This window comes from Schistocerca piceifrons, chromosome 3, assembly GCF_021461385.2.
Source record: "Schistocerca piceifrons isolate TAMUIC-IGC-003096 chromosome 3, iqSchPice1.1, whole genome shotgun sequence".
In the NCBI taxonomy this organism is placed as follows: domain Eukaryota; kingdom Metazoa; phylum Arthropoda; class Insecta; order Orthoptera; family Acrididae; genus Schistocerca; species Schistocerca piceifrons.
The window spans coordinates 537,588,237-537,600,926 of NC_060140.1; the positions used below are offsets into that span (position 1 = coordinate 537,588,237).

General features: G+C 42.4%; 2 protein-coding genes across 2 annotated transcripts in view; one reads left to right on the top strand and one right to left on the bottom strand.

The window, feature by feature from the left end:
• Positions 1-12,690, bottom strand: part of LOC124788809 — a 334,614-nt gene that overhangs the window by 306,740 nt on the left and 15,184 nt on the right. The window lies entirely within an intron of this gene.
• Positions 1-12,690, top strand: part of LOC124788336 (para-nitrobenzyl esterase-like) — a 61,019-nt gene that overhangs the window by 32,540 nt on the left and 15,789 nt on the right. Inside the window, exons 6-7 of the mRNA XM_047255590.1 lie at positions 6,194-6,344; positions 11,354-11,535. Of these exons, the coding sequence (XP_047111546.1) occupies positions 6,194-6,344; positions 11,354-11,535 (333 nt within the window). The remainder of the gene's footprint in view (positions 1-6,193; positions 6,345-11,353; positions 11,536-12,690) is intronic.

Below are 12,690 nucleotides of genomic sequence, written 5' to 3' on the forward strand. Positions count from 1 at the left end.
GACAGTGCAGAACTGACTGTCGCACTCGCGAACCCTGTGAGCACCAAAACAAGACGAAGAGATCTCCAAAAGCAGGGAATTGCAGGGTGAGCTGGAATTTAAAAACAGCTCATCATTCCTACAAATGCCGGTAACAGGGGTACGTGGTGTTGAAGCCATAAACTTTGGACAATAGAGCAACTGAAAAAAGGCATTTGATAGAATGGGTCTTGTTTCACACCTCTAGCCGAGTTTAAGTCCTAAGAGTGAAACACGGAGGGAGTTCGAGGATGATTTGTGTAGCCATATCGTGGTATTCCATGGGACATGCAATATCACATTATTACTGCGAAGGATTGTGTGACCATTTTGGCTGATCGGGTCAGTCCCAAGGTGAAACGTTTGTTTTCCAATGGTGGCATTGTTTTCAATGATACTAGGGCAACAGTTCACACAGCCTGCATTGTGGGGGACTTGTTTTGTGAGCACGAGAATGATCTCCTCCAGTCTCCAGATCTGTGTGTTATTGGGCCACTGTGGTTTACTTTGGAGAGAAACGTAAGTGACCGCTATCCACCTCCATCATTGTTATCTAAACGTGCCACTATCTTGTAGGAAGAATGGTATAAGATTGCCCTGAACGATACAAGACGTGTATTGAGATTCAACGTGTTTCCTACATCCACCGCGATCATTCCGGCACTATTTTGCGGGAAGAATAATATAAGATTCCATTTAAACTCATGCAAGATCTATATTTATCCATTCTGCAACGACTGGAAGCTACTTTGGATACCAACAGTCACGGCATTTCGTGCTTAAGTTCTGGAAGAGTGTTCATCCAAGCACTTTCATTCTGTTGCCATACCTTCCCACTCTTGAAAATCACAGGTCAAAAGCACCTGTGCTCCAATGATTGCCATCCAAACTCGTGTATCATATCCATGACACCCTCTCCGTTATGTCGCCATAATACAAAATGAGTTGCCTTTCTTTGAATTTTTTCGATCTCCACTGTCAATCCTACGTGGTAAGAATGACGTACCTCCCAGCAGTACACTAGGGGAGAAAGGAAAAACTTAGAGTAAGTAGTGTCTTTTTCTACACCGTATTAGGCATGGCATTGTGTTGTGTTTTGGTGTTCCCATATTTTTGTCCACCCCTTGTAATTCGGCGTCACGCGCACAAGACAAGAGTGACACTCACACCGCCAATTGTATATGAGATTTTCGCAAAAGGTCGACGGGTATGGCTTAAATGCGGTGCCTGCTTCGAACGGAGGGATGGAGGGGGGAGGGGGTTGCCCTGTTTAAAGTCTGATAGACAGCAAGAGAGAAGCTGCCGAGTTACAAACAATTGGTAATAGTTTAAAAATGTTTGTTCGATGCTTTATTGACAAATCAGAAACGCAGACAAATACTAGAAGAAAATCCTGGGATAGTGCAACTGACTAGGGAACCAACAACCAGCGCTGGGAAGTGTCACAACGTGGAGAACAGTCAGATGGATCAATCAGGCTGTGTGAAGTCAGATATGCAGTGAGAGAGGAAACGGGCAGGAGAAGAGAGACAGTGAGCTATCTTCTCAGTCCTCAGAACCCTGCATAAAGTATGACGTCTATTATCACACTGTGACATTCTCATCGTTGTTCCCTGTCGAACTCTGTGTTTCCATGCTGAATCTTTAAGCACCCGCCTGCAGTTCCCTCTCGACTCTCTTACTTCAACCTGCAAATTTTATGAAGACACCGCGCCGCGGAGATAACACCGCAGGGGATTGGGCTGTTTTGGGGGAGGAGACCAAACATACAGGTCATCGGCCTCATTATATTATGGAAGGATGGGGAAGAAAGTCGGCCGTGCCCGTTTCAAAGAAACGATCCCGGCATTTGCCTGAAGAGATTTAGGGAAATCTCGGGAAACCTAAATCTGGATGGCCGGACGCGGGATTGAACCGTCGTCCTCCCGAATGCGAGTTCACTGCGCCACCTCGCTCAGTTATAACCACCGTAGACAAAGACACTGAACGGAAGTAGGGTAATACCACGTCTGCTTCTTGGGATATGCTGTATCTTAGGGATAGGTCAGCCAGTGCGGAAAAAGGAACGATTTAAGCAGTCTAGAACGTCGCCGCCGAGTCACAGAACTGAGAAAGAAGTCAACCGCAGCCACACACATAACGAAGGGTGATCGACATTTCACTTCGATGTCGGACTTTCCGCATACACCTTCATGTAAAACTGAGTGTCCAGTGATAGGATGAAATGATCCATCCCCCCTGCCCCCTCTCCCCAAGACCCTCCTGCTTATATATATATATATATATATATATATATATATATATATATATATATATATACACTTGTATTTTTCATCCAATAATATACGTCATGTGTAGGTTTCTTTTCAGTGTCATCTGATTTTCAAGTATTAACTTTTCCAAACTTGTTGACTTCATTACATTTTTGGCGCCCAGTGCGGGGTGACCTCATCTGGAGATCAGTTTCTATCAATCAAATTCAGTTTCACTACGTATTCGGTCCTCAAGTGGATCTACCACATGGTGCAGTGACATTAATGTGAACATCGTTTACGTTGACGTCAACGTGCATTAACAACTCACAGAGGTCAGATGGCAGCATTTGCTGCGTAGGGTATATAAAGCCTGCCACTGGGGACCGCAGATAACAGTAATGCAGTAAATGAGCTATTTATCTGACGCCAAAAACGGGTCATGAGCGGAAGCATTTCCCAAACGGCTAAGTCGTAAACAGTTTGGGTACCAGCTAGTTAAAGTATACCGTAAGTGACAAAACGGCACTATCCAGACCGGCGGCGAGGTAAACGTGGCACACGATGGGCCACAAGTGACAGGGCAGGACGACCCGGCTACGGAGACGGGTACAGCCGAATAGAAGTGAAACCGTTGAGCAACTGGTCGCCCATATGAACCAAGCGGCTATAAACGGTATCTCCTCAACACTCGTTCAGCACATGTTGCTGCGCATGGGGCCCTGCAGCTTGCATCTGATCCGTGCACCCATGCTGAGAACAGTCCATCGGCTATGAGGGCTGGAATTCGCACACAGTGCCGCAGCCAGAAGTCCAGTGAGTGGCGACTGGTGTCCTTTAAAGTATCTTCGTACCGCGGATGGATCTAAGAGACATTGAAACACTACAGTTTATTAACAAAACAAAACTGAACGATAAAGTCCTTGCTTGAATATCCACATAACTTCATACAACAGAAATGTCTCTCCTGTGACGTTGTTTATGGTGTGCCTAGACCACGAACGGAAAGTGGCGGGAGGAAGATCTGGGAAGTTACGGGGCTGGTAGTGCCGGCGGATGACGGCTGACGTACTGCTGGGGAAGACCACGACGAATTGGCCGATAATATCGGTTTATGGCTGTTGATGTACCGCTAGTGAAGACCACGATGAACTGGGCTCGGTCTACCAGCTTAATGCGCTGATCTGAGACTGCTAGTACTTCAAACTTGAAGCGCTGGAACGGAATTCTTGATGCGTCCAGAAGGGAACTGCTAGTATTGCCGACTTGGAGTGTATGGCGCATGTGACTTAGAACAGTTCGGCGGTGGCACGTGACCTGGCGTAGCAAAATAGAGCACTGCCGAAAATGCTCTCTGCGAGTTTGGAACCCACGGACGCTGTGGAGACGATGTGTAACTCCGTGGGAGACAGGCCAGGCCATACAAGAAAATTATCTCGCGTTGCTGAGAGCCGTTTACACAAGTCTTCCTCGCTGGGCGGCTACCCGAACGGACTGTCTGGTGCGCTGAGGAATCGACTATCAGACAGATTCAACAGCCCTTTGACGCGAATCATGTTTTGTGCTCCCTCGGACGAATGGTAGTTGATGTGTTCGACGTAATAGTCTTAAAGCAAACACCGTGCACGCATTATGGTATGTGGGATTCTTTCAAGGCTTTCTCTTTCTGATGTGATCTGGAAGGCACAATGGGTGAACACTAGTTTGAGCTATCCTTGGGGGCCATGTCCAGTTTATTTTTCCTCGGCACAGGGACATGTACCAGCAGGAGAATGGGAACGTCTCACACAGCTCGCAGTGAAAGTGCGTGGTTCAAAGAACATTGAGATTAGCTTGCTGTACTGTTGCCAGCAAACTTCCCAGAGTTAAACCAAGTGGAGTATCTGCGGGACAACCACGTTCGGGCTGTTGGCGTAATGAATCCTCAATCGAGGGAACCAGCACAGCTGGCGGCGGCACTGGAGTCAGCACGGCTGCACAGCCCTGTCGGTGCCTCCCAAAGGAGCACTGGCGCTCTTGCTGGACGTCGGACGTCTCGCAGCGGTCTGCCAGTCAAAAGGAAGTTACGAGGCTTTTGAAAGGTGGTTACATTACCGTGACTGGACTAAATTTTCTGCGGCACACTACTGAGATTGTGAAGTTTGAACAGGCGGCAGACTTGATGCTAATGCAGAGCATGTGTGTCTAGATAGAGAAATAAATTTTTATCAAAAGCTAGTTTTCCCATGATGCCTGTTTGACTGAATTTACCCAGAACACATTGTTTCCATTTCTCCGGGAGAAAGTCCCTCTCGATCCTAAGAGTTTCCGTATAGCTGTATATAATAAAGCACATAGCATGCAATTAAGCCAACATGAAAGAATGAAGTAAATTTGAAAACGAAAAATAAAAAAAAGATAATCTAATTAAACGGGAGTCACTCATTAGCCGACAATACGTTTTATCATAATAAACCAAAGTAAAATGTGTTTTACTCATGTTTGGCTTTTACTTTTCGCCTAAGCACGCAGGATCTGCCCTTTTCTGGAAAAAGGAATGGAGTGGACAAGAGAATCTGAATTAACGCCTTTCACCATGCCACCCGCGTGGTTAGTGTGACCTCTTTCTTAAGGATGTGCCTTCAGCACTTCACGGTACGCAGTACAAACGTCACTGTCATGAGCACTCAGGAATCACAGATCCATGAGGTTCCACGAGAGGTTCTCGCTGCAGCCAATCAGAAGACCGACATTCCAGAAAATTATAAGGGACCACCCTCTTTTTGACGTCACGTTCTAAAGCAGCTCCTGCGGTTTCCACTTTACAGTAATGGCTACACTATCAACTCCTAAAATGTGATTTCTTCATCACAGTTAATGTTGACATTAACAAGTTTTTGCAGTGAAACGAGCCGCTTCCACTGGTGGCTCAAATGGCTCTGAGCACTATGGGACTTAACATCTGAAGTCATCAGTCCCCTAGAACTTAGAACTACTTAAAGCTAACTAACCTAAGGGCATCACACACATCCATGTGCTAGGCAGGATTCGAACCTGCGACCGTAGCAGTGGCGCAGTTCCGGCCTGAAGCGCTTAGAACCGCTCGGCCACAGCGGCCGGCCGCTTCCACTGGTGAAATCCAAGTTAAGAATAACTTTAGAATTCTGCCTTCTCCATTAAAAAATAAATAACTTCAATATTTTCTTCAAAACTTGTTTCCAAAATATTTTCATTTCTAGTGATTTCCCTTAAAAATAAGAAATCCTGCGGTGTTGTGTCTATAAAATTGTAAAATGTGCATGTCCCAAATTTATTCTATTTTAAATGCACATTCCAATGAAACATAGTACTTTTATTATACGAAGAGGAATCAGGTACCGAATTACTGTAACTCGGGACATCAACACATTATCAAGTACCCATCAGAGAACTGAGAGTTTTTCAGTTTCAAACAACAACAGTTTCTTTCTCGTCCCGCGAACAGGTGACACAAGCCGATCCACGAAGTACAATGGGAGATCTCGTTCTGGATGGTTTTCGGATCCCTCGGAACTTTTATAGGAGTATCCTTATCGAAAGTGTTTTCTTACGTTTCTAATTATATTTTAGAAGAATAAATGTCTTTAAGGAGTACTCCATATTGTTTCTGTAGCTGTGAATTGAGAAATGCATCGGCTACACAGAAAGTATAAAACAGTAAACAGAAAAAGACTGACAAAAGCTTTTTAAAGAACATCGAACAGTTTCATTAACACAGTGATCCTAACACTCTCAGCCAGAAAAGTAGCACGACTGATTTGTTGTCGTTATGAGACAGAACAGCAACACTTTCACTAAAACTGCTTCATAAAAACTAAAACAGAAATTAGATTTAATGTAACAGTATAAACTAATTTCTTTCATTGTGCCAAATAGAAGTGTTGTGCAAGTAGTGTTTGTTGCAGGAGAAACTGTACATTTCATTCCTAATTTGGGCACCGACAATAGAACCGCAAGTTAATGGCAGCCTTCTGTCTGAGTCACCGATAACTGCATTGAAGGAGGGTCGTTTCAGCCATGTGCCCATTATGATAGGTGGAACATCAGCTGAAAACGGTGAGTGGTGACTAATGGGGAAGCGTATTATTGGGAGACATTTCTGTATTTCACCGATACAAGACTATTTATTAGTTCCTTTTTTGTCGTATTACTGTTTAGAGATGTAACGTTTCTCGTTGAAGCTCATACTAATTTTGCAAATGGAAGCCCATTACATTTGTGTCGATTTCTTTGTAGGTTTAAAGTATAATATACCACTGTTATGTAGCAGAAGTGGCATCGATCCAAAATTATTACTTTTTCACATTAGCGGTTAACATAGGTTCCAACGTGTAATGTTGCAGGTCATATTCATTCTTACATTGCTCCCGTGACAGGATGAAATTTTCGCAAAATAGAGTTTATTAATGATTTCAGGAAAGTGAATTAACTTTTTTTTGCCTTACTTATTTACAATAGTAACAAATCTGTAAAGATGTCGTGTTTCTATCCGTCTTTTTGAACACGCTTCTCCGAAACTGCTACGGGAATTTTGATGGTGTTTTCGCAGCTAACTTCAGCATAGCTTTTGCACGGCATAGGCTTTATTAAATCAAAATCGGATCTCGAAAAAACGTGTCTTACTTAAATGTAAGTTTTTGCCATATTAATGTTATAAAAGAGGAAGTAGTTCTATCCGTTACGTTTTCATGGCTAAGGTACTGAACCGATTCCATGAAATTTTGTATGGAGATAGCTTGAAACGTGAGGAGTAAAATAGGCGGTATTATACATGTATTACAAGTTACTTACTAATTTGAGGAATGTTTTGTGAGAATGCTTTTATCGATTGATAAGTGCTATGTGCTTGTAATTAAAAGCATCGAACACAGTGATTACACCTTTTTCGATGTGTTTAATCTATGCTTCTACGCTATTTGTTGCTCAATGTACACGTGGTACAAAGCAATGCTATCTCATTAGCACACTGCATTGATGCGCGCTCCTGCCCATGCTCCTATGTATACACCGCTTGGCCTCGACTCTGCATACCCTGACACACTGTGCAATGGGACAAGTTGGAAGGGGAGAGCGTGCGGCGCGCAACCAAACTGTGCTTACCTGAACAGGTAGACACGTGAGGGCAACTGATATTACGCGTACCGTACCTTACTTACTCACCATCACTCGTCACAAAAAAAAACTACTGATATGTTAGAGGCCGGCCAGTGTGGCCGAGCGGTTCTAGGCGCTTCAGTCTGGAACCGCACGACCGCTACGGTCGCGGGTTCAAATCCTGCCTCGGGCATGGATGTGTGTGATGTCCTTATGTTAGTCAGGTTTAAGTAGTTCTAAGTTCTAGGGACTGGTGACCTCAGAGGTTAAGTCCCATAGTGCTCAGAGCCATTTGATATGCTAGAGCAGACACAGGCAGCAGACAATTCTCCAGTATTCTTTCTATGCAGCTGTGAAATTTAAGTTCATAGTTGTTTTTCTGTTTCCTCTATTTAGAAACTTGATCCAGCCAATAAAATTTATGACTGGTTAACTCAGTAGTCAGGCAACGGTCTATAGAACTTCATGCTTCTTCTCAGTTGTAGCAATGGCAACTTAATATTGGTGATTGTACACCGCCCTCTAGTATAACAGTTGTTACATTCACTGATTTGATACAATGCATTCTATATCTGGGAGGAGTAGGTAAATTGCTTTGGCCCAACTACGAAACTATAACAAACTCTACTTTCAACGAGCTCCACCACCTAATGAAAATTTTGAAAATACAGGGAAATTTTGGAAAATTGTGTTAAGGTGTTATTAGACCAAACTGATGAGGTCATCGGTCCGTAAGCTTACCCACTACTTAATCTAACTTAAACTAAATTACGCTAAGGACAACACACACACCCATGCCTTCTGTGAATTCAAAATCTTCCCCTAGATAGTATTCAGTATATTGGATCACAGTGTAGATGGAACGAGTAACATGCTTGGAACCTCATAGAGAAGCAGCCTACAAGATGGATGATATGTTGCCGCAAAAGCCTGCTCTCTTCACGACGGCGGCTCTTCTGAGGCCATTGAGAGTGTGGGGAAGGTTGCAGAGACAACACACTTCTACATTCATGCGATTACAAACACGCTAAATCGGACTCATATCAGTGGCTGCTCACGAGTTTGACAGTGTGTGTTCCCTTCTTGAAAGGCTGAATAGCTGGGTACGAGACTGAAAGATCTGACCAGTTATCGGACAGCCCTCATATTAGATCGATAACGAGGAAATCATTGAATTGCATACCTGAGACGTACCTAGTGTCCGGTATCTGACCGCCTCCACACTCTGGTACTAAGATTACGGCGACGTTTGAATACCTCATTCGTCAGTAAAATGTACCCAACGCCTCCGAAATGAGTCCGTTTCCTCATGTTCCCTTGAAAATCTTCAATTTTGCCTCAGGGCTAGAGTGGAGGACGTGGAGTTGCAATTTGACTCATATAGTATGCCTAAAGACCACGTAGATTACAAGGAGGCGGAAATGTACTGTCTGGGCGGAAATACGCAAAACGGTAGTGCTCAGATACGATCCTTTTTTCTCGGGATAAATGTAATCCATTGATTTATAGCATCTGGTGTAACTGGTCGCAGGCTACAGCAACTAGACCGATCTTTTACGTATTGTCTCTCATGACAGGGTATGGATGAGCAAGTGACGTCATTACCGTGTACGCCAACGACATGTGAATTGTATTCTAGTTTACCTTTACTACACAGGTTGCTGCACGCATCGATATCCTGCGGTCAAAGCAGTAAAGATCTAAGATTAAGAAACGCCATTATGCTAGCCTTCGAGGTGGAGGAAAATATTTTCTGAGCAATTTATGTTGGTTGCAGAGCAGATGAATGCTTATGCCGACTCGACTCTGTGACACGACGTGTTATATCCGTCTGGATGCAGCGTTTAGTTTGCACGCAGTGAAGGTCGATGATGATGAGCGCACACCTCTGACGGGTGGCTGAGGGCATGTTTGTCAGAGCCGTGTGGTCGGGCCTGCACGTGCTCCTATCGAATTTACATGCTCCAGACGTAATTTCAGATCTGTCCGGAAGTGAACACAAATTGTAGATTCATACTGTTCACGTTTTCACACGTGCAGTGCAAACTGTTTGGATGCAGAAAAGCACCATATGTCATGCTATAGAGAAAGTAGAGTCAATTGTGTTGATATGCAGGTAAGCTGAAGAGATAATGTATGTGGGAAGACATAGGGCTGAGCTGATTCGTTTCGACGAAATCCACTAAAGATTAGTAATTTTTACGGTTTTTATCACGCAAAGGAAATAAAGCTATCAATTCGTTGCGCTCTTGATGTTTTATAATCTAACTGATTAATCTATGAAATACTTTCTAACTGAAATTTTTGCTGGAATCATCATATTATTTTATCCAGGAGAGCTACATTAACTGCAAAGCAGAATGTGTTGCAGATGTAATAACACACCACCTATAACATTTAGTCTTTAACATTTATATAGTCAGTTGTCGCTCTTAATTAATAGTTTATGAATGTCAATAATTTTGTCCGTCATTCTACATTGGCTAGAGCTACATTAATTATGATTGTGGCAGTTTAAAGAGCAGAAAAGTCCCTGTAGGTGACATAGTGATGCCACACATGTCTTTACTGCAACTAGTGGAGGCACGGACATCATTTCCTGTTTTGATTACTGCAGCTAAAGTTTGCAGTTTTTCTTAAATTAAGTTGTGGGCTAACTACTGCACATGGAATTAAGTATAAGACGTGTTTTGTTTAGAATTTGGTTCCCATCTGAAGGATCATTCACATTTTTAATTCCATTTGTAAATAAAAGTTCCAAACGAGGCTGGTGATGCCGTTCTGCTATTAAGTAACGTAGAGGCTTCAGTTTCCTGGGAAGGAGTGTGTCGAGGGCTTAAAGAAGCAGCAGCTATCTTTCTCTGTCGTATTATTCAGCACCGCTTGGTTAAGTCTGACTGGTGATCCGCTCATATGCTTTTAGGTGGTAGAAGTTTTTGTGTCTTCAGTTGCGAGGCACTAAAATATTTTGTATCAGTTCAGTATGACTTAGAGACATTCTGCAGTGGCTAGAACACTATTTTATTTCTGCCGGTTGTTCACCAGAACCTGTATTTTTGCGAGTAGAGCGAATTTGCAATGAGTCCTAGTTTTAACTCACATGGCCAGTGAGGATTTCGATTAATTTTCGCCACTGATGAGAGCTTCAGGTTATAGCATAATATGTCGATTGGATTACCATTTATTTGTGTTCGTATCACAGGGTTTACTTTGATTAAGTCTGGCTGTCGCCACCGCATGTGTTGTCCAGCCATTTTATTTATGTAGTGAGTTTGCCAGTTACTGTATTGCGGGTTCAAGCTGAATTTCAATTTATTCAATCTATTATTAACGTAGAGTTTATCATCAGCCCACGAAAACTTATGTGATGTTCACAGCGATAAACTTTATTTCTTGTTAATCGTTTGTAGCTGGGGTACATTATTTATGCCTGCAGCACCAACCATCAAACTAACGTTATTTTAAATTTGATTAGTACATCAGTGACAATTTTATTATTTTATCATTGATTAAAGTGACAGTAACAGGAGTAAGGACAATCGTCCCCTAAAACGAGTTCATATCAAGTAATACACCGCTACTACAACTGTAATTCTCATATAGTCAGTGGTTATTATCTAATACTGTGGCTGATTAGTTACGTTAAAGGGAGTGTTTGACTTCGTAATTCACCTGGTGACGTCGAACTGGAGACGACAAGTGTAGTTGTGTAATGTGTCACAGGGTTTCCAACGGATGTAACCATAGCTGGTGCTATATCAACTGGAGCATCTCAAGACATAGCCTAATCCCGGTTTCTGTTCCGTCCCAAGCGAATTTTATCGTAGTGTATCCAATTACTTCTGTTCTGCGTCTCATAAATACTGCTAATTCTGTACTGAAAATATTAAATATCCACTTTTTCACAATTAAGGGAACAAAACAAAACTCTAAGCACAGTGGATGATAATGATTATATTCCCACTTTATAGGTATCAACATACTCAGCCGGCTGGATGTCATCAGCAACCTAAACGAAGTGTTTGAGGAAGTTGTCGGCCCATGTCTTCACCTGCCAACATCCATGCAACAAGCGGAAGCAGCTCTCAAGCTCAGAGAATTCTACTTCGGAAATAACACTATTTCACTGGACGATCCGGAGCCTCTAGTCCATGTGAGTAGGATCCAAACGTCATCCCCTTTTTCTTTTTTTATTCATCACTTTTAATGATTTGATGACCCCGCCGCCCACCCGCTCTCCCCTGGTCCGCCACGGATTCCTTCCCTTCCTTGTGCCAACCTTTTATCTGAGAGAAGCATTCGCAACTTACGTCCTCAATTTGTTGTTTGCTGTATTCTGATTTCTGTCAGCCTGCTGTAATACCTTACAAGTTTCGAAATACTTTTTGCTGATTGTGTTCCACAGCTTTCATAAATCGTGGAACTCACATTTTGTAACATGTGATGCTACTGTATAATTAATTTTCAACTGTACGACCGGTGTTAAAGACCATTTTCCAATAAAACATTTTGTTAATAGCATTGACATTTGTTTTAAGATACATATATATTGTATATACCTGACGTTATTCCACTCTGGGGGCACCCTGAATTAATTTCAAAATAGAAGTGACAAGTTTCAAAGTTTCATGATCGCTTACGCACACACACACACACACACACACACACACACACACACACACACACACACATATATATATATATATATATATATATATATATATATATATATATATATATAATTTCACCGGAAGTTGTTTCGACTTTTCTTTACACTGAATCAGTCCTTCCGACAATTATTTGTGTTTTGATTCCTTCACAGTTTTCTTGCAGCGACTTCTTCTACTTAGCTTCCATGAACTTCCTATTTATATATTCCTATGTGACTTATATTTTTGTACTCCTAAATTTACTTGAACGTATTTCCTTCTCTCGTCGAACAATTCAAGTATTTCTTCTTTTACCCAAGGTTTCTCGCAGTTACCTTCCTGGTACCTGTGTGTGTATGCCCAACTTCTGTCACTGATCTCTTTAGAGGTCACCATTTTTCTTCAAGTAAACCACATATTGTGTTACTCATTATCGCAGTGTCTATAGCCACAGAGAACTTCAAACGCCTCTCATTATTCCTCAGTATTTCAGTATCACATTTCTTTGGGCACTGATTCCTCCAGGTTAAGCCCTTAAACTTCATCCCACTAGTCAGCATTACTTATTTGTGATCCGGCTACATCTGTGTACGCCTTAAAATCCAAATTTCTGATTTCTAAATCTGTGTCTTGTAGTGACATAACTCTTTCCACGTCTT